A 26,007-nucleotide genomic window follows, 5' to 3' on the forward strand; every position below is an offset into this window, starting at 1 on the left:
TACTTTCTATGGCATCAAACCAAGAGGCACTAAATTTGGATGTCCACATGACACAACTGCTGAATTTGGAAACAAAATGCAGAGGCAAAAGTCATGGTGATTTCTAGCGAAGAGTATATGTACCTTGTTTTATTATTTCAATTACCATTGATCGTATTCAAATTTGTAAATAACCATTACCTAAGAACCTTTTGACAATGTCAATTTCCTATTAAAACTAATTGGATCTTAACTTATAAAAGTGGGTGGTATACAGCAGGCCCTCAGTAATTGTAAGCTAATTTCCAAAATTGTTTTCCTCTAGGCTTTGTGTTTCATTCTGGGGATACAAAGAATATCAAATAATCCCATGCAGAATACTAAGTATTGTGCAGACAGGTAGAAGAAACAAAAACAACAAAAAAGTCTTTATCATTACTATTATACTTACAATTAAGTCAAGGAGTATGGGGATTGGTACATGATTTAAGACAAAAACAAACAAACAAAAAACCTAGACCAGAAAAGGTAAAAACAGAAAATAATGGAAACTATCCAACTAGAGCCTTCAATTACCTAATTAGCACTGAAATAATTTTTCTCTGCTGGCATCTTCTAAAGGATGAATTTAAAAAGCACTGCAGAGTGAGGATTGTTTCAATTTCTTCTTTACATCTATCCAGAAGTCATTGTATGAAAAAAAATGCATTTGTATATACAAAGAAAAGTCTGTAGCACAATACCATGTGTTTGCCTTTACAACACACTCCCCTCTTTCCGATAATAGCACATTTCCATTCAGAACACTCCTTTGCCCCACCCCGCCAGTACCTGAGGACACCAGGTCACAGGGCTGCCCAGGCTGCCCAAATTCAAGGCTGCCCAATAGGCTGCTCCTATTTCACTGGGTAAAGCTTATGCCTGGGATTTGTGTCTGAACACTAAAGAAGAAGCAAGTTCCTGTTTCCTAAGATTCAGATGCTGGCAGACATCAAGGAGGTAGAGGCTGCCCAGAAGGCGGCCAACAGGAAAAAAAAGCAGAGATGGAGAGATACCAAGGTCTGAAGGCACCATTTGAACTCCTGGATCCAGCCAGGACTATAGCCAATTTACCCAAGACTTTTCAGCTGCAGATGCCAAAAATTCCCTTTATAGCTTAAGCCAGTTCTGCATTGAGTTTCTATCACTTGTCACTGAAAGAGTCCAAACTAAAACAAGTGGAACCTGAACAGACACAGAGAGATGCTGTCAGACAGAAAGAAATATGGGGAAAATATGTGAGTTTGGTGGGAGGGCAAGTGAGTCACATCAAGAGCAAAGTTAGAAGTAACAGATGAAGGAGAAAGCTAAACATGTTAAGTGGCATAACATTAGTCTTGGTAGACACTTTCTTACACAGGGACTCAGGGCCTACTAAAGACAAAAGGATTTTGAGCTGCTGACAACGCCAAAGCACAGTGTTAGAAAAAGCATGAATAAAATATCAGTAACAAAGATGTTCATAGTTCACAGTAAATAAAGGAAAAAGGAATGATAATTAAATTTAGATCAATTCCCCAAATATTATGCTGAAACTAGCATTATGTATTAGGAGGCATAAATATTTTGATGTTAGAAAAAAACTGGAAAATGTATAATTATATGTCTTATCATTAATACCCATTCTAATGGGAACTTAAAGCCTAGGTGAGTTGTCATGGAGGAAAATGTGCCTAAAAGTTTTGGGTTGACCATGACATTTTATTAAGAAGTAAGTTCTCTACTGGGCAACCTGGAGGTAAATATAGATTTTTAGAAGAAATTTTCAGTAAATGCATTAAAACAAATTTAACAACTTGAGACTGCATTTACTATAAAAATTTTGAATTTGATGATCAAGAAGTTACAATCAAGATATTAGGGGAAAAAGATGTGTAAAAGAAATACCTGTTGACTTAAAACCATTATATATTAGTGTTACTGAGTACAAAGAAATAAAAACTTAGTGGGAAAGTGATAGACAGCAGTTTTAATCATAGTCTGTACATATAAAGAAGAACATTGATTAGCGTTCACTGCAGGAGATTTTTATTAATAACTCTACCACATTAAATCATCAAAGTGAAGAAATATCCCATTTTTTAAAAACCGTATCTTTTGGGATTTTGAAGTTAAAATTCTGAAGTATAATATATAGCAAACAGATTTTTTTCAGAAAAGATATACTATACTCGAGTCACATACTCTTCATTTCAACACAGAAAGATTATGGCAGATAATTCACAAAAGAAAAAATAGTATTGGAGGTCTTTTGCAAATTAAATAATCCTAAAATGAATAATAAATAAGTTATTTTAGCAAATTCAGAATTATGAAAAGATGTAGAGGGAAACACTCTAATCAAAGCTATTTTTATTTAAAGTCGTAATTCCTGCAAAACACACTGCCATGTGTGTACCTATGCAACTATCTTGCATGTTCTGCACATGTACCCCAAAACATAAAATGCAACAACAACAAAAAAATAAAAATAAAAATAAATAAAGTTGTAATTCCAAATTTAACAAAAAGGTGGGGATGGAGAGAGAGGAAAATCGTCCAAAAGAGATCATTACTTTGAAAATTACAAGGTTTCAGGTACATTTTTAAAGACATTTTCCAACATTTGCAAAATAGCACCATAGCAGTATAATGGATAAGCATTAAACCAGGACTCAATTAAATAGATGCTCACACAGAAGAAGAAATTACAGAATATTTTTAGCATGCTACAGCAAGAGAACACACAGCCTAAAAATTACCGTACACGATACACTACAAAACAACACACACATAGAAAGGTGCTTTATCTAAAATTAAAGGGTTGAGTTCAATGCTAGTCTTTCACAAGCCATTTGGTTTTTAACTTTATATATACACCACCCAAGCAGCTGCTACCTTCACCAGGCAACCCTTTCTGTCAAAGACAAGCCACAATTGTTCTGCTATAGACAAGAAATCGCTTTTAGAGTTCTTAAGAAGTGGCAAAGAAAATCCCAACAGAACAGCAATAAAGGAACACTCCTACAGTGACCAAAGAGGGAAAGTAAAACAAAACAACAGCAGATGATTTCTAAGCAAGAATCTTTCTGAGGTTCAAGAAAATAAAATTGATTTATGCCAAGAAGCATTCAAGCTGCTTCTATTACAATGGCGTTATATTGGTATAGAAGAAAACCCGAATGGAAGAATGCCAGTTAATCAAAGGGCCAGATGGGCTGATGATGTCTCCAGCTTTGGGAAATTTCTAAGTCTCTAGGATACTGGATTCCAATAAGAATGAATTTCACAGGACTTAGGTATTCAAAAACAACATTTACAGATGTTAAAATGCTATTGATATCTCAAGCAAAATCTTGAGTCTAGATGTTTCTTATGGCTGGTAACTAACAGAAAAGGGAAGGTAGCCAGCCAAGGCTAAATATCAAAGAAAATCTAGATTTTTAAAAATAAAATAGAATTTAAAAACTTAAATGTATATGTCACTATGACATCAGAAATCTTTTAGATGCTCAATTCCCAGGTATATTACCATCAGTACCAAACGGTCCAACTTACTGAATTTCATATCCAGCAATGGGCCCATATTGATGGAGATGACCCCATTCTAATACCAACACTTCTGGGTAAATATCTTAATTGAATTCTCTGAATTAACTGATTTTTAAAAATTAATGGCATCAGCTAAAACCATTTAGAGAAGACAAACCCACAGCTGAGAACAAAACCAAAAGAACACATTGAACTATCAACTGGATTTCCATGAATGCAACTGCAGTTCAACACAGGAATAGGGAGGTTTCTAGATTCTCTAGCGCAACAAAACTGCGGTTATAATGAACAAGTGCTGCTTCCAGTGATCAACGTCTATATACACGTGACAGATGAGTCTCCTTCAGATGACAGATTTCGGAGGGGCTTAAACATTGCTTTGCAAACTGAATTACATTGCTTTACAGAAATAGAGTTTCCAAGCCTGTCATTTAGTTGTTAGTTTCAACAAGTACTGCTTGAAAGGGAAAAAGGCAAGAGTATTCTAAAAGCCATTGTTGCACTGTGATACCTGGAAAAATCTCAATGAAAAAGAAAGAAGAGAAAAAATATTTCATCTAAAGCTCTCAGTTGTTTCAAAATCTAGAAACAATTTAAATTTGTTTCATTTTGTTTAGCATAAATTCTAATCTTAGACAAACAGAAGGGTAGAAAAGAAGAGTATTTTACATGATATGACTGATCCTTCTTTACAAATAAAGACACTGAGGCCCAAAGAAGACAAGAGACTCTGATCTAGTGGCAGAGTCAGGACCATAACCCAGGTCTTCCACAATTAATCTTGGGTTCCACCCACTCTAAGACATTGATGTGATTAGTAGAATATTTCACTTTAACCCCATTAAATGACTCTTACATTGAAGATAGCCATTGTCAGTCTACTAAGCACAAAAGATTCCTAACAACCGACTCCAGAGATTTAAAGAGATGACTCAAAAACTCATCAGACCCACAGAATGATGGGAAATATTTGCATGTATCTGACAAGGGAATTATATTTAGAAGACACAAAGAACTCTAACAACTCAATAATAAAAAGAGAACCCAATTTAAAATGGGCAAAGGATCTAAATAGACATTTCTCAAAAGCAGATATACAGATGGATAGTAAGCACATGAAAACAAGATCACATCATTAGTCATTAGGAAGACACAAATGAAAACCACAATACAATATCCCTTCATACCCACCGGGATGGTTATAATAAAAAGACAAGCAATAACAAATGTTGGTTTGAATGTGGAGATGGAACCCCCAAATACTGCTGGTAGGAATGTAAATTGGTACAGTGACTTTAGAAAATAGTCTGCCATTTACTTAAAAGGTTAAATGTAGAGTTATTCTAAAACCTAGGAATTCCATTCTTAGGTATGTATACATCTAATAGAAGTAAAAATATGCAGAATAAAAACATGTAAACAAATGCTTACAACAGTATTATTTATAGTAATCAAAAGTGGAAACAGCCCTAACAATCATCAACTAATAAACAGATAAACAGCATGTGGTATAAACAGTGCAATATTATTCAGCAATAAACAGGAATGAAGCCCTGACACATGCTACAACACAATGAACCTATAAAAAGATGTAAAAGAACACACACTGCATGATTCTATGTATATAAAATGTACAGAATAGGCAAATCCATGATACAAAAAGTAGATTAGTGGTTTTAAGGGGCTGGAGTGGGGTATTTTGGGGGGAGTGGAGAGATTGCTAATGGGCATGAAGTTTCTTTGGAGTATGATAACAATGCTGTAAAATTAATGGTGGTGATGGCTGCACTGCTCTGTGAGTATACTAGAAACCACTGAATTGTATACCCTATACATGTGAATTATATCTCAAAAGCTGTTATTTTAAAATATTATCTGAACATAGACACATAGAAAGTCACCACTCCCTCCATGCTGTCACAGTCAGACCCCAGCCAGGCTCCCTAAGTGAAGAAAAAAGTCTTGGGTGGATTTCATCCAGGAGCGCCTGGGCAGAGCATGGCCTGGGCAAACATGAATGACAAGGCTGCCTGATTAACCACTCTATAACAAAACTAGGTGGGATAGACACTTTTCAGGTTACTTGCAGAGGATGTCATTAAATCAATGTATTTAATAACAAACATATGATCCTCATAAATCACTCTCAACTTCTCCTTAACCCTATCAAAAACTATACTGGTTTTCTAATGTTGCTGTGAACTGCATTACTATCCATCCAACTCAGTAAGAAAAATACTCCACACTGCTCACATGCCATTCATTACTGCATTTTATCTTTTTAATTTTTTAATATATATTTCATTGTATTTTAGGTTTCGGGGTACATGTGAAGAATATTCAAGATTGTTGCATAGGTACATGCATAGCAATGTGGTTTGCTGCCTTCCTCCCCTAAAATTAACTCCAGATGGATTAAAGACCTAAACATAAGACCTAACACCATAAAAACCCTAGAAGAAAATCTAGAACATCTAGGCAAAACCATTCAGGACATAGGCATAGGCAAGGACTTTTAAATTTTTTTTTGAGACAGAGTCTCTCTCTGTCACCAGGCTGGAGTGCAGTGGTGCAATCTCAGCTCACTGCATCCTCCACTTCAGAGGATAAAGTGATTCTCCTGCCTCAGCTTCCCAAGTAGCTAGGACTACAGGTGAGCGCCACCACACCTGGCTAATTTATGTATTTTTATTAGAGATGGGGTTTCACCATGTTAGCCAGGATGGTCTCCATCTCCTGAACTCATGATCCACCCACCTTGACCTCCCAAAGTGCTGGGATTATAGGAGTGAGCAACCACGCCCAACCCATTTTCATCTCAAGATTTAAAATCCAGTTTCTTTCTTAACAATCATCAACTCTATAAACAAAAGTAATCATAATCATTTCCTAGTTTCCTACTATTGTCCTTGTTTGAATTTTTGATCCCCTCTAGCCTCACTGCCAAAGAGCACCTAGTGTTATCTTATAAATCAAAATATGCCACTGTTTATTAGCCCCTAAAGTGCTTGGAATATGACGGTTTACATAAACTGGAACAGGCTTGACCACTTCTGCCAACGCATTCAGTGTAGCCCGATTTGTGGCTACATGTGATTCAAGTCTAGATCATACTGGGCTCTTTCTCACCATACTTTCATTAAGGTGGAAAAATGCAGATTGATTTTTAGTTACCAAAGATGGATTATGGGGAAATGGAAAGCTAGTGTTTTCCTTGATAGTATCTGTCCTAGCTTATATATATATTTGTGTATTAATCTGATGAAATTCTATTCCTTACTAGACCATAAGTTACATGAAAACAAGGACGTTCCTAAATGCTCAGCTTTTTGTGAAGAGCCTGACACACAGAAAATGCTCAATATATGCTCACAGAATAAATGAATGAACTCAAGCTTGGAAGTCTCTGTAATTTCTTTTGGTTGTTCACACTTATCATTATAACTCCACAGTGAAAGTCCTTTCTTTATGTCTGCTGGCTATGCTACTATGATTAGGCCACTTGTTGATTTATGAACATGCTATGGTCATATGATGAAGATTCCAAATTCAGCTCAACCTCAATGGTCCAAATTATGCACTACTTTCCCATATTCCAACACAACAGAGTGTCCAACAGATGGAAAGTCATACCATTATGCTTTTAGGAGAAAATTGATTAGGAAACATTCTGGTTAATCTGAACATACTCTGCCCACTTCATACCAATCATTCATATATATGCACCTCAAAAACCTAAGAATAGGTGGGTAAACATAGCAAGTCTGGTGAAAATTTAGATTAAGTTACCGGTCAATGGAATCTTCTCAGCCATCTCTTCCCCTCATAATATATAGCCTCAAATAATATTGTGAGACCATGGATATCTTAAGATACCTTCAGTTACTGTACAAACTAAAAGATTTTATGATTCAAAATGCAAATAACAAATATGTTCCATTTATATGGAAAGACATAAAATACACAGGCTGAGAAGTTAATGATAAAATGTTAATCTCTACAGACACTTGGTTTTAAAAAGTCACAACTTTCTGATGTAACTAGGTTGAAAAGCACTGTATTTTACTAAAAAGTTTTGTTTTAAGTTCATAGACTATGAATGGCATACTGAGTGGTAGCATTTGGTTTTAAATTTAACTTGGTTTTAGACCATCACAGCAAAGCATATTTGGATGTGATTAAAGTCACTTATAAAGATGAAATTTGCATTTTTAGCCACACTAGTTAGTTATGAGAAATAGCACAGCCTATAACTCCCAGCAAATTAGGCTTCTACTGATTTTAACATAACAATTTTAGCTAACTAATTGTTGGTAATTTTTATTTTCAGATATAGCCAGCCACTTTGGGATTTATCCTTAAAACTGTCTGGATTTGTGTAATCTTTCTGCATACTTCTCTTTCCATGTCTGAATGTGCTTCTAAATATTATAATCTGTAATAATTTAAAAATTTTTTAAATATATATTATAATCTAAGAAAAGTGAATAATGTGCTACCCTCTGCTGATAGGAGCAATATGGTCAATTTCTGCTTTCTATAAAAATGTTGCAAAATGAACAGAAAAGCAAAAACAAAAAAAAAATGGGGAGGTACAGAAAAGGCAAAAATAAATCAATAATCCAATTCCAGGCTGATTAAATGCTATCTTATATATCTGGTTATGTGAGAGGGTAGAATCCTTCATAATCTAATATAATCCTTTTAATTTCATAGTATATCTGCTCTCAACTTCTGGGTCAGAGACCACTCACCAGTGACCCCTGGACTATATCTGGCCCTCATACTCATTTTGCTTTATGCTCACAGGACTGGCCTATTTTGTGCTTTTATAAAATTTAAATTTAGTTCCTGACATTTAAAATGTCAAGACAATTTAGGTAAAGAACAAATTCTGCTTAACTTTTCAAAGAGATTAGCTTTGGTCCTGCATTTTCTCATTCACCATTTTTTATTGAACAAATACTGAATGAGCATCTACTACATTCCAGGCACACCGCCAGAGTCTAGGAATGTAGCAATGAACAACATAGTTTTAATATCTCTCTACAAATAAACAAAGAGAAAAGATGTAAAATGTCAGGTAATCAAAGCTGTGGAGAAAATACAGAGGGTAGAAAGCAATTTTCAGGAAATGATACTGAAGCAGTGACCTGGATGATGGGAGCAAGCTGTACAGACCTGGAGAAAGGGTCTGGGTGACAACATTGACGGCACTTACAGGAAAGGCAAGACTGGTGCGAGGAAAATGCGAGGAAAAGGAAGATTACTTATGGGAACCAGGACAGAGCCTTGGGACCAACGGTAATGAGTAAAATTTATTCTTAGTCTTTATGAGAAGCCATTGGAGGTTCTGTCAACAAAGGTATTGATATGTTCAGCCTGAAAATACAGGAAATACTCTAGTTGTTGGGTAGAGATGAGGAAATTACAGCAGTGGGGCAGTACTAGAAAGAGTGATAATTAGAGTATAATGCAGAATCTATTGCCACAGGGGAGTTGAGAGGTGAGCTGACTCTCATTCAAGTGGTACTGGTGGGAAGAGTGAGCAGTAGCTAGATTCTGGGTATATTTTTAAGATAAATGCAATTTTGGCTAAATAGATGTGGAATATGAGACAGACAGAGGTGAAACATGACTCTCAGTTTGGATCTGAACAACACAACAAATGTGCCCTCTTACCAAGGTGGAGAACATCAGAAAAGGTCAAGTTTATGGGGAAAATCAAAATTATGGCTTGAAAATATAAGCTTCAGATTTCTGCTGATATCCAGAGATGTGGACTGGCAGATAGTTATTTGACCCTGGAGTTCAGGGCAGAGTTTAAGCCAGGAAATATAAATTTAGGAGTAATAAAATGACTCAAAATGGGGAGCTTAACAGTGACAGTCCCCTTTATTTTCTGACATGGAGTCTCGCTCTGTCACCCAGGCTGGAGTGCAGTAGTGCGATCTTGGCTCACTGCAACCTCCACTTCCAAAGTTCAAGCAATTCTCCTGCCTCAGTCTTATAAGTAGCTGGACTACACACACAAGTCACTATGCCTGACCGAGAGTTCCCTTTAGAAAGAACATGCTGAAAAAGTTTGGATGTGAGTCCCTGCCCAAATCTCATATTGAAATGCAGTCTACAGTGTTGGAGGTGAGGCCTGGTGATTAGATCATGGGTGCAGTTTCTCGGGAATGGTTTAGCACCATCCCTCTTGGTATTGTTCTTGTGATAGTGAGGATAGTGAGTGAGTTTTAGGTGAGAGATCTGGTTGTTTAAAAGTCTGTGCATCCTTCCCACTGTTTTCTTGCTCCTGCTCCAGTCATGTGACATGCCTGCTCCTACTTCGCCTTCTGCCATCATTCTGAGTATCCCAAGGTCTCCCCAGAAGCCAGCTAAGGAAGCAGATGCCAGTATCACACTTTCTGTACAGCCTGCAGAATCATAAGCCAATCAGAACTTTTTTATTTATAAATTACTCAGTCTCAGGTATTTATAGCAATGTGAGAACATACTAATACATGTGGCTTCTCTGTCTATTCCGGACCCTAATACTCCTTGTTGCTTAAACAAAACTTGCTTCCCTCACTAACGTTATCTTCCTAAGCAACAGAACTGAATGAAAATATAAAGGGGTTCAAGAAAAGATAGAATTCTAGTTCCACAAGTTGTCTGGCAATCTTGGTTAAAATGCAACAAAATTAAATCAAATGCATATCTAAGCAAAAACAGAAAGCCACAAAGCAGACTCATAAATTCTACAGTTTACACTGGTTGCTGGGACAGTGTAATAAGGGTGTGTAGGATGACAGGATTAGTTTGGTAACCTGGTAGCTTAGGTTCAATTGCCTATGTGGAAAGACGAGATGAGATCTTAAGCCTAGAAAACTGCCATTTAGAAATAAGACATTTTGCACACATCCTGCATTACTGAAAGTCTGTACTCATGGTTAAAGCTAGCCATGGATCAAGAGAAAGGACTAGAAAATTAATTCATTCATCTCTTGCTCACTGAAGTTGAGTATAATACAGATAGAAGGAATGGTGGAAATCAGTATTATTTACACCAAAAATTCAATCTACTGGGCCTATTATCTCACATGGTTTGGGGTTTCATATTTATGTAACAAACAGTTGATTTTTCTTATTCATGGATTTCAAATGTTGATTTTTCTTATTCATGGATTTCATACTTGAAAATCCACCTACTCACTAAAGTTTATTTATAACCCCCAAATCAGCGTGTGTAGCACTTTCAAGGTCATTCACAGGCATATGTGGAGTGGTGAAAATGTGGGGTCTCCTCATAGCATATTCCCAGCCAAATCTGACCAAAGTGACATTCTGCCTTCTTGTTTCAGCTCTCAATATAAACAACTGTCCTTTTCACCACACATTTTGTGCCACATTTTTCATGTTTGCACTGTTTTTGGTAATCTTGTTGTTAAAATGGCTCCCCAGTGGAGTACTTAAATGCAGCCTAGGGTTTCTATGTGCAAGAAGTTTGCGAAGTGCCCTATGAAGAAAATATAGATGTTAGTTAAGCTATGTTCATGTATGCATTATAGTGAAGTTCGCCATGAGTTCAGGGTGAATGAAGCAACAGCATATAAGGTATCTTCAGTCAGAAACACACACAAAACAAGGTGAGGAATTGTTTGATTGAGGACAATGTTCAGAGGCTCACAGGAACTTAATCTTGTATTTCTCCTAGGAGCAATAGTTCAGTATTCATTAATTCAGTATTAGCAGTGACTTCATAGAACATAACTACCATAAGTAATGAAAATTGACTATTTATGTTGGGCTACATCAAGCCAACATACTAACATAAGACAGAATCTCAGAGTATAACCCTGAGATTCCTGGCAGCAGCAGTAACAGCTGCTAGTTAAGGACACTACTTAAAACAAGGCTAACAAGTATCACATGTTTGTTCAGGTAGGTAGAAACTCTGCTAAAGATCAAAAATTCACATCAAAAATTTAAAAAGGCAAAAATATTCACTACAAGAAGAGTCGGCAGATCAGCAAATCACAGATTAGCATTTCCCATATTCTGAGCTAACAGAACAACACTATGAATGAATACCTAAATATTTTAGACTTAAATAAAGTAACAAAGGAAAATAAGAGAGGGGTAAAATGGTCAGAAAATAATGATACTCTGAATAAAGAACAGAAACACCTGAAAAAGAAGGAGATAGAATGTCTAGACATGGAAAATATAATCATTAAAAGTAAAAACTCAAAGGGTAGCTTAATAACAAATCAGGCAGAGATCACGGAGGAATTAATATAGTATAGGCTAAAGGTAAGCAGTTAACTTGGAAGAACACAAAGAGATACAGAATGGAAAATATGAAAGAGAAGTAAAAAGAGATGGAAGAGATAATAAGATCATTCAAAATATATTCAAAAGGAAAACCATGAGGAACAAAGAATAGGCATGGGAGATAAGCAAAAGTGGAAGACATATGGCTAGGAATTTTCCAGAATTTCCATAAGACATGCATTCCAAAAATCACTTCCTAGAATTGTATAAAAATGATAACAGCATGCATTACATGCTAGGCAGTGTTCCTGGTGCTTGACATATATTAGCTCATTTAGTCCTCATGCCTGATGGGATAAATTTTATTACCCTGGCTGTACAGAAGAAGAACCTTAGAGGTATAGAATCTGCCCAAAGTCACATCGCTGCTAAGTGATGGACATAAACTTCAGACCCACAAAGTAAGCTACTGCGTCTGTGCCTTGAACAACACACTTTACTGCAAAATTATGTTTTGGCAAATAAGGGCAAAATAAACACACTTTAAGACCAAAGAGCAAAATAAATGAAAAATAAAATAGTACTGACCAGCAAAAGGAACTCACTAAAAGGATTTCTAAGATATACAGATCCCATCATTATGTTAAGTGAAGCAAGCCAGGCACAGAAAGACAAACATTACATATTATTTGTGGAATCTAAAAACAAAAACTCATGAGCTTATAGACTAGAAGGTTGGTTAGCAGAGGCTGGGAAAGATAGTGTGGGGTTGGGAGGGCTGGGGAGGTGGGGTTGGTTAATGGGTTCAATAGAAACAGAATAAGACGTGTTATGTGATAGCACAAAAAGGTGGACTTCAGTCAATAATAACCTAATTGCACATTTTAAAATAACTAAAAGAGTATAATTGGATTGTTTATAACATGAAGGATAAATGTTGGGAGGGAGGAATACCCCATTCTCCGTGATGTGACATGTCTGTATCAAAATGTCTCATGTACCCCATAAACATATACACCTATTATGTACCCACAATAACCACAAATTTAAAATATTTAAAAGAAATACAGATCTTAAAGAAGGAAAATGCTTCCAGATGCAAGAATGGGTGCAAGGGAAACAGTAAACACAGGGGCTAAGCTAACAAGCAACAGTTACATGAAATAACAATAAGGATCTAGGGGAAACAGACAAGTCATTTCTCTCTTAGTCCTGAAATATTCCCCAACTAGGAATATTTACTTACTTACTAGTAGGTAAGAGATATTTTGTAAAGGCATAAACCCACAAAGACAGGACAATAGAAGAAGAAAGTACAAATATAAATGTTAGAAAACAGGTGTCATGATATTAAATGTTTTGGCCTCATGGAGAAAGATGACTTTTAAGTTTTTAGTGAGCAAAGCATAGAAGTGATTGATGTGTGGGCAGAATCCTCAACAGCTTAGGACTGGGGATAGCAGACACATCTGGAAGAGGAAATGAAATATAACAATGGGAAGGTAAGAATTTGAAGCTGCAGTTAGGCATACAAATTCTCTGTCTCATCCACATAGCCAGGTGAGTGCCCTGCTCCACACCAGAAGAGAAGAGGCTTATTCTCAAAAGGTGGTAAAGAGAGGCTGTCTGAACTGGAAGTGATATTTTGTTGAGGGTCTTGTGAGGTATATTAAATGCATGTATGCACATTGGATTCTGCAATCCCCTAAGGCCTCTTTTCTGCTTAGCTCCCAGGAGCCAGTGGAGGCTTCTGCCCTCAAGAAAGAAAACTGGATTTCTTTTCCTTCTGGAGAATCTGACTTTCTTAAAAAGAAAAAGGTAATAATGAGGTGAGCCCAGTGAGGTATGTCACACTACAGCAACCCTCGTGATGACAAACTCTGCTCAAGCACATACAGGTTTCCATTAGGGTTTTAGTTCCACACTCCTAAGTTTGTGCCCAGAAACAAATAAAACCAGATAGCTGCAAAAAGGTTTCTCACCTGAAAGAGAGAAACAAATCAATACAAAACTGAAATGAAACAACTTGGACAAAACAGTTTGTATGTGGGAAGAAGACATAGAGGGAAATAACTGTCATTCATATTTTGATGTGAACATAATAAGCTATTACAACAATTACACTAGAATATGCTAAAGAATGGAAATTTCAAATGTAAAAGTCTCTTAAATTATATAAATATATGGTAGGTATTAAAAACTCAATAGAAGTATTTAAAGAAAGGACTAACGTAGTCTATCAAGAATAGAGATAAAAGTCAAAGAAAAGAAAATTTGAACAGACTGTCTGGGGGAGGGAGGAAGGGCTGGGAGAAACAATCTAATCCAGGTGGTTCAATATGCAAGTAATCATACACGTGACATAGAAAACAGAGAAAACTAAAGAGAGGAAATCATAAAATCTCCCATAATTAAAGGACTCATGTTTTGAAACTACAAGGTCCCACACAGTAACCAACATGTGAAATAAATTTGACCTACAACAAATCAAGTCATTGTGGAATTTTACTAGGTTGCTGCAAAAGTAATTGTGTTTTTTGCCATAATAGAAAACTAGGGGCAAAGAGAAAACCCGCAAGTTTCCCTAGAGAAATACAGGCCTCTCTATACAAGATACCACAAATCAAAATGGCATCAGACTTCACAACAACAACATTGTAAACTAGTTAACAAGGCAAAGTATATTCAACATTCTGAAAGAAAAAGATTTGTAACATGTTATTCATGCTAAGTTAAGCCAAGTCTCTTGATCAAGTATGCCAGTATACTAATTTTAGAATACATGTCCTAGAAAAATATAAAAAATATCATTCATTCTTTTTTAGGATGTGAAGAATATGAGATCATAAAACAATGAACAGTAAGAAGGAAGAAGATATGGAAAACAGGTGTCAGGGGGTGGACACAGCAGAGATTTGTAGGGGATTATCAGAGTGAGTGATGGTGAAGAGAGATCCCAGAAAGACAACTTTGTCCCTGATATACAGAAAAACCAGTCCAACTGGAGCAATCCAATGGCTCTAGGATATAATTCCTCAAGAAGATAAAACTAACAGAAAATCTGATTACATCTCAGTATCTGAGAGAACATCTAAAAATTTGGCCACAATTTTGGTTGACTTAAGTATGAGACGATAGAAAATTGAGAAGTAAAATAATGTAATAAGACTACTATTAAAATCATGCATGAAAGGAAAAATAATCAGAATTATTGTTTGCTGCAAAACTCAGCTCTGGATACCTTTTACAAAGTCACACGGTCAATGGGCCAATAGGTTAGAAATCAGCATGAAAAGATGACTAGTAAAATTCCACGTTTGGAAATTTAAAATACATGTCATACCTGATAACTCACAGATCAATGAAAATCATAATGAAATTATAACATTTGCTGAACTGAAATATAACAAATTTGTTATGTCTAATTCTTTGAATACAGCTAAAAGTGTACTTTCAGGGAAATTTAAAACCATAGAAATTTATATCAGAAAATAATAAAGTATAGAAAATACTAAGATAACTATGCAGCTTAAGTACTTAGAAAAGACTATAAAATAATATAAGAACTTTGGAATAACAATAAAGGTAAGAGAAAAATGAATGAAATGGATGGTGGAAATTTGAAAGTGAGAAATAATAACATCAAATTCTCACAAATCATATTTAAAAAGGATACCAAGATAATATTTATAAGAGAACAATAAATATGGTCAAAGCAGAAATAAAAAAAAATTTAAAAACTTTTGAAACATTTTTTACCAATACATTAGAAAACATAAATGAAATGGATAAAATTTCTGGAAAAAATACAACTTATCACAAAGAAATAGTATGATTAGTCCTATAACTATTCAATCATTCAATCTATAGTTAAAACATTTCCTCAAAGAAAACTCCAAGCTTAACTTATACATCTTTTTCAAGGAAAAGATAATTCCAGTATTTCTCAATGTTTTCTAGGGAAGAGAAAAGGAATAATCTCCAGGTCACTTTTAGAGGTAAAAATAACTTTGAAAGCAAAGTCAAAAAAGGATAGCCAGAAAGGATAAATAGGCAAAAGTACCACAGAAAATATTAGCAAACGGCTAACATCCAGGTATTTTTAACACTGCATAAATTCCAAGTTGAAACTAACCCAGGAATAGAAGATCACTTAATACTAGTAAAGGTCCACCATGTTAACAGATTGAAGGAGAAAGACAGCATCACTATCCCAGTAAAACTAAAGAAAAAAAATTTTAAATAATAAATCATTCATTATAAAAACTAAACTAGCTGATAAATATCTGAGAAAAGGAGTCTAAAAATCTAGGGTAAACGTATCAGACATATGGCCTTTTCACTTTCATTTTATTACAAGCACTATTCAAGCCACACAAAAATTAAGATAGAATTTCTTTACTTTTTCACTAGTGTTAAAAGTGGTGCATCAACCATATTTTCCTGTACTCATTTATGGATGAAGGACACAGAAGTACTTTCTCCATAACTAAGAGAAACAAAGAAAATATAGCTAATCATATAAGCATACAACGTGGTCAAGAGAGGAGACACAGCTAAATTTAACAATTAGAACATTTTTCAGTGACAACATCTGAACATCCATTTGCCTTCAGCAAAGAAAGTTAAGATTCCTCTGAAGTCTTGAGCATCCTACTAATACAGGGTCTCCATTCTAATCCCTTCTTTCAGTTAATGTACTACTTTTCTTCAAGGCTATGAAGTTAAAACAATGCTCTACTATAGCTAATAATTTGGAATTACTGATGTATTAAATATCTTCTACTTATTTTGTCATCCTTTTTGGTTCCTTTATCAGAAATCTCTGTTGCAGCCACACGAATATTAAAAAACATTTTTTATCTTTCCAGTCCAATGTGATGTCAGGTGAAGAATATCCAAGTTGCTTCTCGTAACTTCCAAATAAAACACTTAGAAAAACACCAAAAATGCAGAACAAAACAAAAAATATGATTTCACTGTATAACAACACAGCTAAGCAATCAAATGTCAGTATATAGGGAATAAATAAAACTTGTAGAGCAGAAGGGGACAGATTGAGGGGAAACCCATGGGACTCAATGTTATGTCTTAAGTTTGCTTTATGAAAGGGAGAATTATAATAAAGGTAGGAAACAAGTTTGTACTTCACTCACCTTAAGTATCCTGATATGGGCACACCAACTCAGAAACTCAAGGGCAGTACCAAAAAAGAAAATGAATAATTTCTATTGGGAGAGGCAATCTGCCATTTACTGTGGGCTCCCTTGCCAGTTTTTGCTGAGTGTGCCAAAAAAGGAATGAATGGTCTACTGCTCATTGGCATGTCCTCATCTCAGGGATATGTTTGAAGAAAGCAACCTGGAGGGATAAGGTAATGTCTCCCTCTAGGACAAAGACCAGGCTTCCTTACTGTTTGCTGTAAAAGAGATGGATTCTCTAATCCCAATGTTTCTCACAGATGGGTACAGTATCTACCCTAGCCCTACTGCATCCCTCTGTGGGACTTGGAGTTAAGGGGAACTCAATCAAACATGCTGAACCTCATGATGCTTATGTACTAAGAATAATAAAGACCTTAGTCACTGACCCAGGAGTCTCATGTCTTCTTCTAGCATCCATGAAGCAGTAACAGACTAGCTTATTAGTTCCTAAGTAGAGTAAAATCCCATCTTTGATTCAACAACTTCATCCCATTCTGCCTATATAAAGTGCTGGCCAGGAAATAAGGCAGACTGCAAGAGGTGCAAGATAAGCAAAATAATTTTAGAGGTATTTTCTCATACAAGTCATACTTTTTTTTCCCTCATAAAAGTCATACTTTTCAGGAGGGGCTGACTGACGAAAAACCTGTAAGTTAATTATATGTCTTCATATGTTATCAGATACAAAATGAAGAATCCACAGTATAAAAATATCACTAGAGGAATGTATGTATCATTTTATAAGAGTAATGACTCCTAGAAACAAGGAATCAGACTGGGAATTGCTCACCGCCCACTCTGCACAGGGCAAAGACTATGGGACCTGGGTAGTCCACCAGCACCATCTTGTAGACAAAGACTGAGTGTAGACACGATTTGTTTTAAAACCTATTGAAAAGACTTGAGCATAAAAATGGAAACACCAAATGGAAATAGTGGAGGAAACCCTGTCTCCAAGATCAAAAACAGCATTTCAGAAAACTGACTACATCTTCAAAAGAATACAAAAAGATGTGGTACCTATGAATCAGGAACAGGAAGTCATAGGAAAGAACAGGCTGAGATAAAAAGAATTTCAAAGAATGGAACAGAAAAAAAGAAATCCAGTGTAGATGATCATGCCTTTTGAAAATATAAATAAATTGAATATAAAACTAAACTATATAAAAAGAAACTCTCAACTGTATATAAAATGTATAAGTACAAAAAAAATTTTTCAAGTTCTAAGCAAAGTAAATTCAAATAAATTTAGCTAAATGTTGGAAATCTGTTATGTTTTAAACTACAAAGATGAAGAAAAAATAATCCTATATACAACCAAGTGAACCCCAAAATACAAGGGTTGGTGGTGAGCTCCCCAAAACCAGAAATTAGCCTGGCCACCTTATTCTCTTCAGCAGCACTAATTTCAGAAGACAACAGAGCAAAACACTTGGAATTCCCTGTTAAACATCTCTGAGACTCAACATTTATTATCAACCAAATGATACACTCACATTTAAGGGAATATGATGACATCCCTTAAAATGAAAAAGCATAAAACATACTTGACTTTTTAAAATGTAACATAGTAAATATTGCAAATGTTTTTATTTTTTTATTTTTTATTTTTTGAGACGGAGTTTCGCTCTTGTTACCCAGGCTGGAATGCAATGGCGCGATCTCGGCTCACTGCAATCCCGCCTCCTGGGTTCAGGCAATTCTCCTGCCTCAGCCTCCCGAGCAGCTGGGATTACAGGCACGCACCACCGTGCCCAGCTAATTTTTTGTAATTTTAGTAGAGACGGGGGTTCACCATGTTGACCAAGATGGTCTCGATCTGTTGACCTCGTGATCCACCTGCCTCGGCCTCCCAAAGTGCTGGGATTACAGGCTTGAGCCACCACGCCCGGCTGCAAATGTTTTTAAATTTATTGAGAAATTTTTAAAAATCAGAATGTAAAAATGAGAAGAGGTCTGGTAGTTGGCACTAATGCCAGGTAGAACACAGACACATCATAGATTTTGGTCAAATTGTGGTTAAAAACGATACGCACATACGCAATTATCTATGAGAAGACTATTACATATATATTTATATGTATACACACACATATATATTCCTATATACACTAAAATAATATAATTTAAATCAATAACCATGGAAATTGCACTAATACTGCAAAGCATGGCGCAAGAGGAAAAAGGAAACTAAACTCTTTGTTTAAAATGGAGAAACTTTGAAAAAATAAACTTAAATTCTGGCTATTGGAGAAATATACACAAAGTATTTAGCAAACTTAAAGGTAACTAGTTGTATAATATAAACACCACATATAGCTTTCTAAATATGCAGGGTAGAAACAGGTAAAAAAAAATGTGCCTACAGGAAAAAAAGTAAAGAGAAAACAAAGGAAAGAGCAAATAAATATGAAAAACAGGACACAGAATATAATGGCACAAGCAAAGCCAACCCTTGCCATTATTAAACTAGAAAGCAAAAGAATAGGCCATGCATTAAATGACCCAGCATTAGTTTAATAAAAGCTTATGGAGAAAACAGAGGGAATACTACCTCATTGTAAGAACATATGCATTTCAATTTCAGAATTATTTGGGTGTAAATAACTAAAAAAAATCTCAGAAGCAAAGTAATCATAATATGTATTATGTACAAAACACAAAACTGTAATAGAGAGACACTAGTACAAAGAAACTAAAAAGAAAAAATAAGCAATGATAAAAAAGAAATTGGGCCCCTCGGTCCAAGTCCAAACTTCCTGGAGAAAGCATGCAACTTTCCCAGATTGGGCTATGTATCACTCAAGTCTAAATAACATGGTACAACATGGCTTCCAGAGCCCAGGCCTCAGTGGGAGCTGTGCTGAGGGTAATCTGTAAGGGTATCTGTGACAGGACTCCAACAGGGTCAACAACATGTCACCACATGTTAATTTCTTCTTGTTCTCACTGCCTTTGTTCCTTAATATTTTCAGGTTTGTCAGATGGAATTTTCTAAATGTTCTTCAAAAGCAAGGACCATTTCTGACAATTCCTTCATATTTTTTTCATAGTACAATGCACATAGTAGCCGCTGAATAAAAAAATTATCAATTGCATTCTTTTCTGTTCCTTAAACAGAATTCTTGTGAAACAGTAAAACAGAAACACACACACACACACACACACACACACACACACACACTTTTTAAGCTCTGATTTGAACACTACGAGATGTCCAAAAAATCATACTGAATCGTTTTCTCAACCTATTGATTGAATTAATAAAATCCACCTATTATTTCTGAAATCCAAAATGACCACACAAATTAAGTTATATATTTTCTAACGCTGAATTTGTTAGACATGTGAACATAAACTTACAAGCAAACTGCAGTTTGGCTTCTCTGCTGACAATTGTTCCAAGTGAATTTGTTGCAAAACACTGGTAAGTTCCTGCATCCCAATTTCTGTTGGGGTTAATAACCAGAAGATTTCCACCATTCAACTTATAGTGATGTTCCATCTTCGTATCAATATCACTTCCATTCAGCTGCCATCTGTAAAACAGTATCAAGGTTTTCCCTCCTTAGCATCTTTAAACTTAAAAGAAGGATCTTGATTAAAATATCTACTTTAAACATTTTCCCTCATATAAGTAAAAAGTGATATATATCTATTATTCAAATGTTACATAACTGAAGATCAAATATGCCCCAGTATTTATCAGAAACAAAAAGTTAAAGCACAGTAGAAAGTACAACAAAGTAGCATCTAGAAGTTAAAGGTTTTTAAAGGTTTCTTAGGAGGTGGGAATGATTTTATTTGTTCACGAGGGAAAAAATTAGGCTAGGTCTGTATAGGCAAAGATGAAGTAGAAAGTTGAGGTAATTATCTCAGATACTTTAGGCCAAGCTCCAGCTGACAATGAAGGAAGAAAACAGCACATTTCTTTGATTTATCCAGATTGACTGAGCACATTTAATAAATTAATTGGGTAAGTGCTCAACTATCCATTTCAATTTGTCTGGGTAAATACCTGTCCCTGAGGCATTCTCCACTTTTCTAAGCCATCACAGTGCAATTTACAAAATGCTACACTGTGGCAAAAGACCGTAAACACCACCCAGGGGGTCGGAAAAACTAAAGGCACTAACCCCAGAGCCATATTTATCAATGGGAAGCCTAAAGAAAAATGAAGGGAGAAGCAGGTTTTTAAATAAGAGTTTCCAAGCGGACAGTTTTTAAACAATAAGTATACTTGGCACATCAAAGTACTTCACCTTTAAAACCCATCCATATCTCACAATATCAAGAACACATTACCATAAAAAATGGGGCACCCACTTCCGAGATGACCCAAATTTTATATTAAAATGACACTACGAGCAGTTCTGTAAATTGTAGCATATTATAACAATGGTCATATCAATTGTTCCTTATAATATTTTGGAAAAAAGAGTAATATAATGACTATTTTATAGATGATGATTTTAATAAAGCAACTGTGTGAGTTGACAACTGACCCCAAAACTACTAATTGGAGGGATCAGGAGTGGCATCTACTTGAATTCTAGCACAGAGTTCTTCAGTGATGTTATGGGCCATCTAAAAATTGTTGCCTTAATATAGGAAATATTTGACCTGCATATATTTTGTGAAGACATATAAAGAGATGAAATGTGAACATCAACTTGAATAGAGGTGCATAAAGTTAAATGGAATATTATACAACTGTGAAAATGGGTCACTTTTATAAACATGGATGACTCAAGCAATAATACGTAAGAAGGCAAATTTAAAAATTCAGGTAGATATCATTTATGTGAAGTTTTAAAACATAGTTGAGGTTTATAATTTTCAGACCTTTTAATATACACATATATTTTTCTAATTATGTCTTATACAGCATAATACATTAATAAATAATTATTAATTATATACTAAGTATATTTTAAAAGGTCTGAAAATTAATAAACCTCAACTTTAAGATATTTTAAATCTTTCATGCAAAGAGGGTAGGATGTGCTAGGGAGCCTACACTGGGAAACTTAGCATTTTTGGCTTTATTTCTTAAATTAATAACTATATGCATGTTCATCATTATGCCCTGCTGTATGTCTATATCATTTTCCATATCTGAAATAACGCATAATGAAGTATTAATGGCTGAATAGTAAAGAAAAGGGGTGAGTTTATAAGTTGAAACTGTACTGCTCAAAGTAATATTTTATCATTTGCTAATTTTATAAATCAATGCTTTCTCATTTGTTCTTTTTTCCTTCACATACAAATTTCTCAGTTCTTAAAGCAACACTTTTAATAAAAAGACCTGAAGAAATTAAGAAAACAAACTGAAGGTCCCAACTCTTCTCTTTTGAACTGGAGCAAAATTAGAAAGAAAAAGCAATAACATCTTTTTCATTTATGGTAGACTTCTGCTGTTGGTTTTTGTTTGGTTTACTTATGAAGTAACTCTTATGACCCTTCCCAAGACAAGTCCATATCTGCATGAACATTTTGCGTTACCATGTCTTATTTTGATTTTAAGTCTACCCTTAAGGTTTGAATTTGAACTGGGAGCACTGATAAATCTTTCATCTTATTCCATCCCAAGTCCTAGAACTATAGAAATTCAGAAAAGCAAATAAAGGAAAAGTGTTCATTCACACTCTTTATGAATACTCTGAAATAATATGGTCTGTAGGCCAGCATCATCACCACATGAAAGCCTGTTGGAAATGCAGAATCTAGGGCCCTACCCCACATCCTGAATCAGAATCTACACCTTAATAAAATTTCCCAGTGTTTAATATGAACATTCAGTAAATACAAGCAGAAAAGAATGGCTCCCTTTTAATTTGGCCCATTTCATATTCAACAACTGATTGGAAAGCCCTTCCTTCCTTCCGCCTCCCTTCCTTTCTTCCTTCCTTTCCTCCCTTTGTCCTTCCCTCTCTTCTCGATCACTAAAAAACATTTACAAAGTGTCTATGTCAGGCAATTTTCTATATTCTGAAGTTGTGGTAAAAGGTCCCTGACCTCAGGAAGCTCACATTTTTGTAGGTATTTTTTCCCCTAGTTTCCTAGTTTCTGTTCCCACCTCCACCCTTCTGTCTAATCCCCAGGCCTTAGCCATGCCTTTCAAGCAACAGCGTAATGAAAACAAATTGGATTTGGAACCAACTGCTCATTAGCTTATCAGTGGGGCACCTACATCATGACCATGGCAAATTACCTAACACCCCCGAACCTAAGCTTTTAACATGCAAAATGGAGAAAATGCCATTCATCTCATAGGCTTGCTCTTCAATTTATTCAGACAATGTATGCAAAGTTCTCAGCTCAACGCTTCCACGGGGTAGGGATTCAACAAACGGGCAAATGCCATGGTTAGTATGGGAAGAGGCCCCCCATCAAAGGCTGCAAACCCATCTGTCCCCTTTGCTTCTCTTTTATTCCATTCTCATCAAGCACATATTGGTGCTATGTTTGACTCAATGCTTTTAGTCCTCTCCTTTTACATGGAACGGAGGACTGTCTTTCACCTATGGTTGAACTACATTGGTACCCTTCCTGAGAAGTCAGCAAAACGTGGGATGAGAACACATACTGATCCTTTTAAAGAATACATCTGACAGTAAATCTAAAGTGGGTGAGTTTAATTTTTAAACTGTAAAAGATTTCTCAGTTACTAAGTGACTAAATGCTTACAGGGGAAAAACCTCCTCTAAACACAAATCAGGAAAGATATCATTAATTTCAAACACCTCTGAATGGAGGGCTCTCGTGACAAAGGGCATTTGTGTTTTCCTCACCTAAGAAGAGCAGTTTGTATGTGAATAAAACACTGTTTAGCTCACGAGTTAGAATGTTTATGGCTTCACTAAGCAGGCCTGATGTGAAAATTGTGTTTTTGTGTTGAGCCGATGAATAATCAAGGTACAGTGGCTATGTGGAAAATTGTAAAGATAAATAAAATATGGAGAAGCACTTATTCTTGTGTATTTAACAGCCAGAAAGATTTAGGAAACCATAAAGTATGCTGGAATATACTTTATTTCATTAGGTGTCTCAGATCTAAAAGCTATCATCCTTAAGTTTTGACTAAAGAACAATAATGGAAAAGATTTGTTCCATTACATACAAATGTTTCTCGTTTTCTTTATTTCAGTCTTTATAACACACACACAATCCCTAGATTATTTCACTATGTGAAAAGGCAAAGACTATTCTTTTTAAAATATGTTTCTCCATTTTTAAATATGGTCCAAAATATTAGCGCATTTGTGTTAGCAAACTCTTTAGTGCTAAAATATACTTGCCATAATCAGAAGAATGTTAATTTTCTTTTAACAAAGCAATGTAATTATTTTTCTCCTGCCTAATACTATTCATCATTAAATGGAACTCACCCCAGGTGATATAAAATTTCTCAATATCTTATTAAACATTGATTGTTTTTCCTCTTGCTGAAAATATGTGAATTCAAAAAGGCTGTCTTTGTTTAAACTCTGAAATGTGCAAGTAATCTCTGGGTCTAAGCTGTCAATAGTTATTAATATTTTATCCTGAGAGAAAAAAATACTAAGTTCCTAAGTACACCTAAGTTCCTAAGGCAAAATACTCATATTTGAGACTGATTTCTAAGTATGTCTAATATTTTCATTTGTATAAGAAATAAATAATAAGGGCCAGGCGCAGTGGCTCATGCTTGTAATCCTACTACTTTAAGAGGCCCAGCTGGGAAGATCTCTTAAAACCAGTAGTTTAAGACCAGCCTGAGCAACATGGTGAAACCTCATCCTTACAAAAAAAGGTGAAAATTAGCCAGGTGTGATGTTGTGCACCTAGAGTCCAAGCTACTCAGGAGGCTAAGGTGAGAGGCCTTGAGCCTGGGAGGTGGAGGTTGCTGCCAGCTGACATGTCACCACTGCACTCAAGCCTTGGCAATAGAGCCAGAGCCAGTCTCAAAAAAAAAAAACAAAAAACCTGAGGGCATACACATGTTTAGCTCCTTCTTTACAAAGTATGTGTCCAATAAATCTTCAAATTAGACTCACTTGCTTTACAAGAAACTGTAATCCAACTATCTGGGCTTCATAAACACAACACTCAGTAGTAAAGTGTGACAGATAAAATGGCACACTCAGGTCATGAATTTGGGAAGCATTTAGTAGTAACATTGGCTTTTGGTTCTGCATGTTCATAATCCTTTGTAAATGTTACGAATTTCTACTTTTACCAAAGAATTTAAAAGTTCACCAGGAACTCTAAGTATCAGGATGAAATCTTTTTGAAATATGGAAATTATTTAAAACTTCATAAAAGTATATTTGCATACCGAAATCCCATTCCAAAAGGCTTAATGCACTGATCTGGAGCAAAAGAAGAAGACAACCTCATGTGTCTTGGGGCTATATATACCAGCATTTCAATCATATAACATTTACATCATGCTCCAGAATTAGACTAGCCTTGTACCTTTAGCTTAGTGGTAAATGTCAAAATATTAAACATCTTTGCATAATCATCATGTTGTAACACTCTGGAATGATCCTGTAAGTTCAGTGTCAGCCTTCAGTGTTCAAACACTCACTCTACACCAAATTCGAATTTGCTTTTAGGATCACAAGTGAGAAATGGTTTATTATATATATTTCACAAATCTAGTAATTTTCAATGAGCTCTAAACCTCTTAAACTGGTTCGTGTGACAGTTCTATGTGAACTTGTATCTCTGTCAATAATTAGAGATAAATATTTGGAGTACTGCAATTAGAAGTCGTGGGTTACTGGGCTACTTAAGGTAGTGTACCTATGATCAGTCTCCTTCTTCTGAATCTTAGTTATATTCTCTACACACAACAGGGACACTGGCTAAAAAAGGTAGTGTCTGAGAGAATTGGACCAAGCCCAGTAAAACATAATGGTGGAGTCTAAGGCAGATTTCTACCTAAAAATGAATTTGAATACAATTTCTTTAAAACAGCTGCATACCCTGAGGCCAACAA

General features: G+C 35.5%; 1 protein-coding gene across 2 annotated transcripts in view; it reads right to left on the minus strand.

Annotated features, from left to right (window-relative positions):
• CNTN3 (contactin 3) overlaps window positions 1-26,007 on the minus strand; it is a 332,442-nt gene that overhangs the window by 190,069 nt on the left and 116,366 nt on the right. For both annotated transcript variants that reach the window (XM_035276115.3, XM_054245874.2), the window contains one exon: window positions 20,379-20,554. In XM_035276115.3, the coding sequence (XP_035132006.1) occupies window positions 20,379-20,554 (176 nt within the window). The remainder of the gene's footprint in view (window positions 1-20,378; window positions 20,555-26,007) is intronic.

Source organism: Callithrix jacchus, chromosome 15 (genome assembly GCF_049354715.1).
Source record: "Callithrix jacchus isolate 240 chromosome 15, calJac240_pri, whole genome shotgun sequence".
Lineage (NCBI taxonomy): Eukaryota > Metazoa > Chordata > Mammalia > Primates > Cebidae > Callithrix > Callithrix jacchus.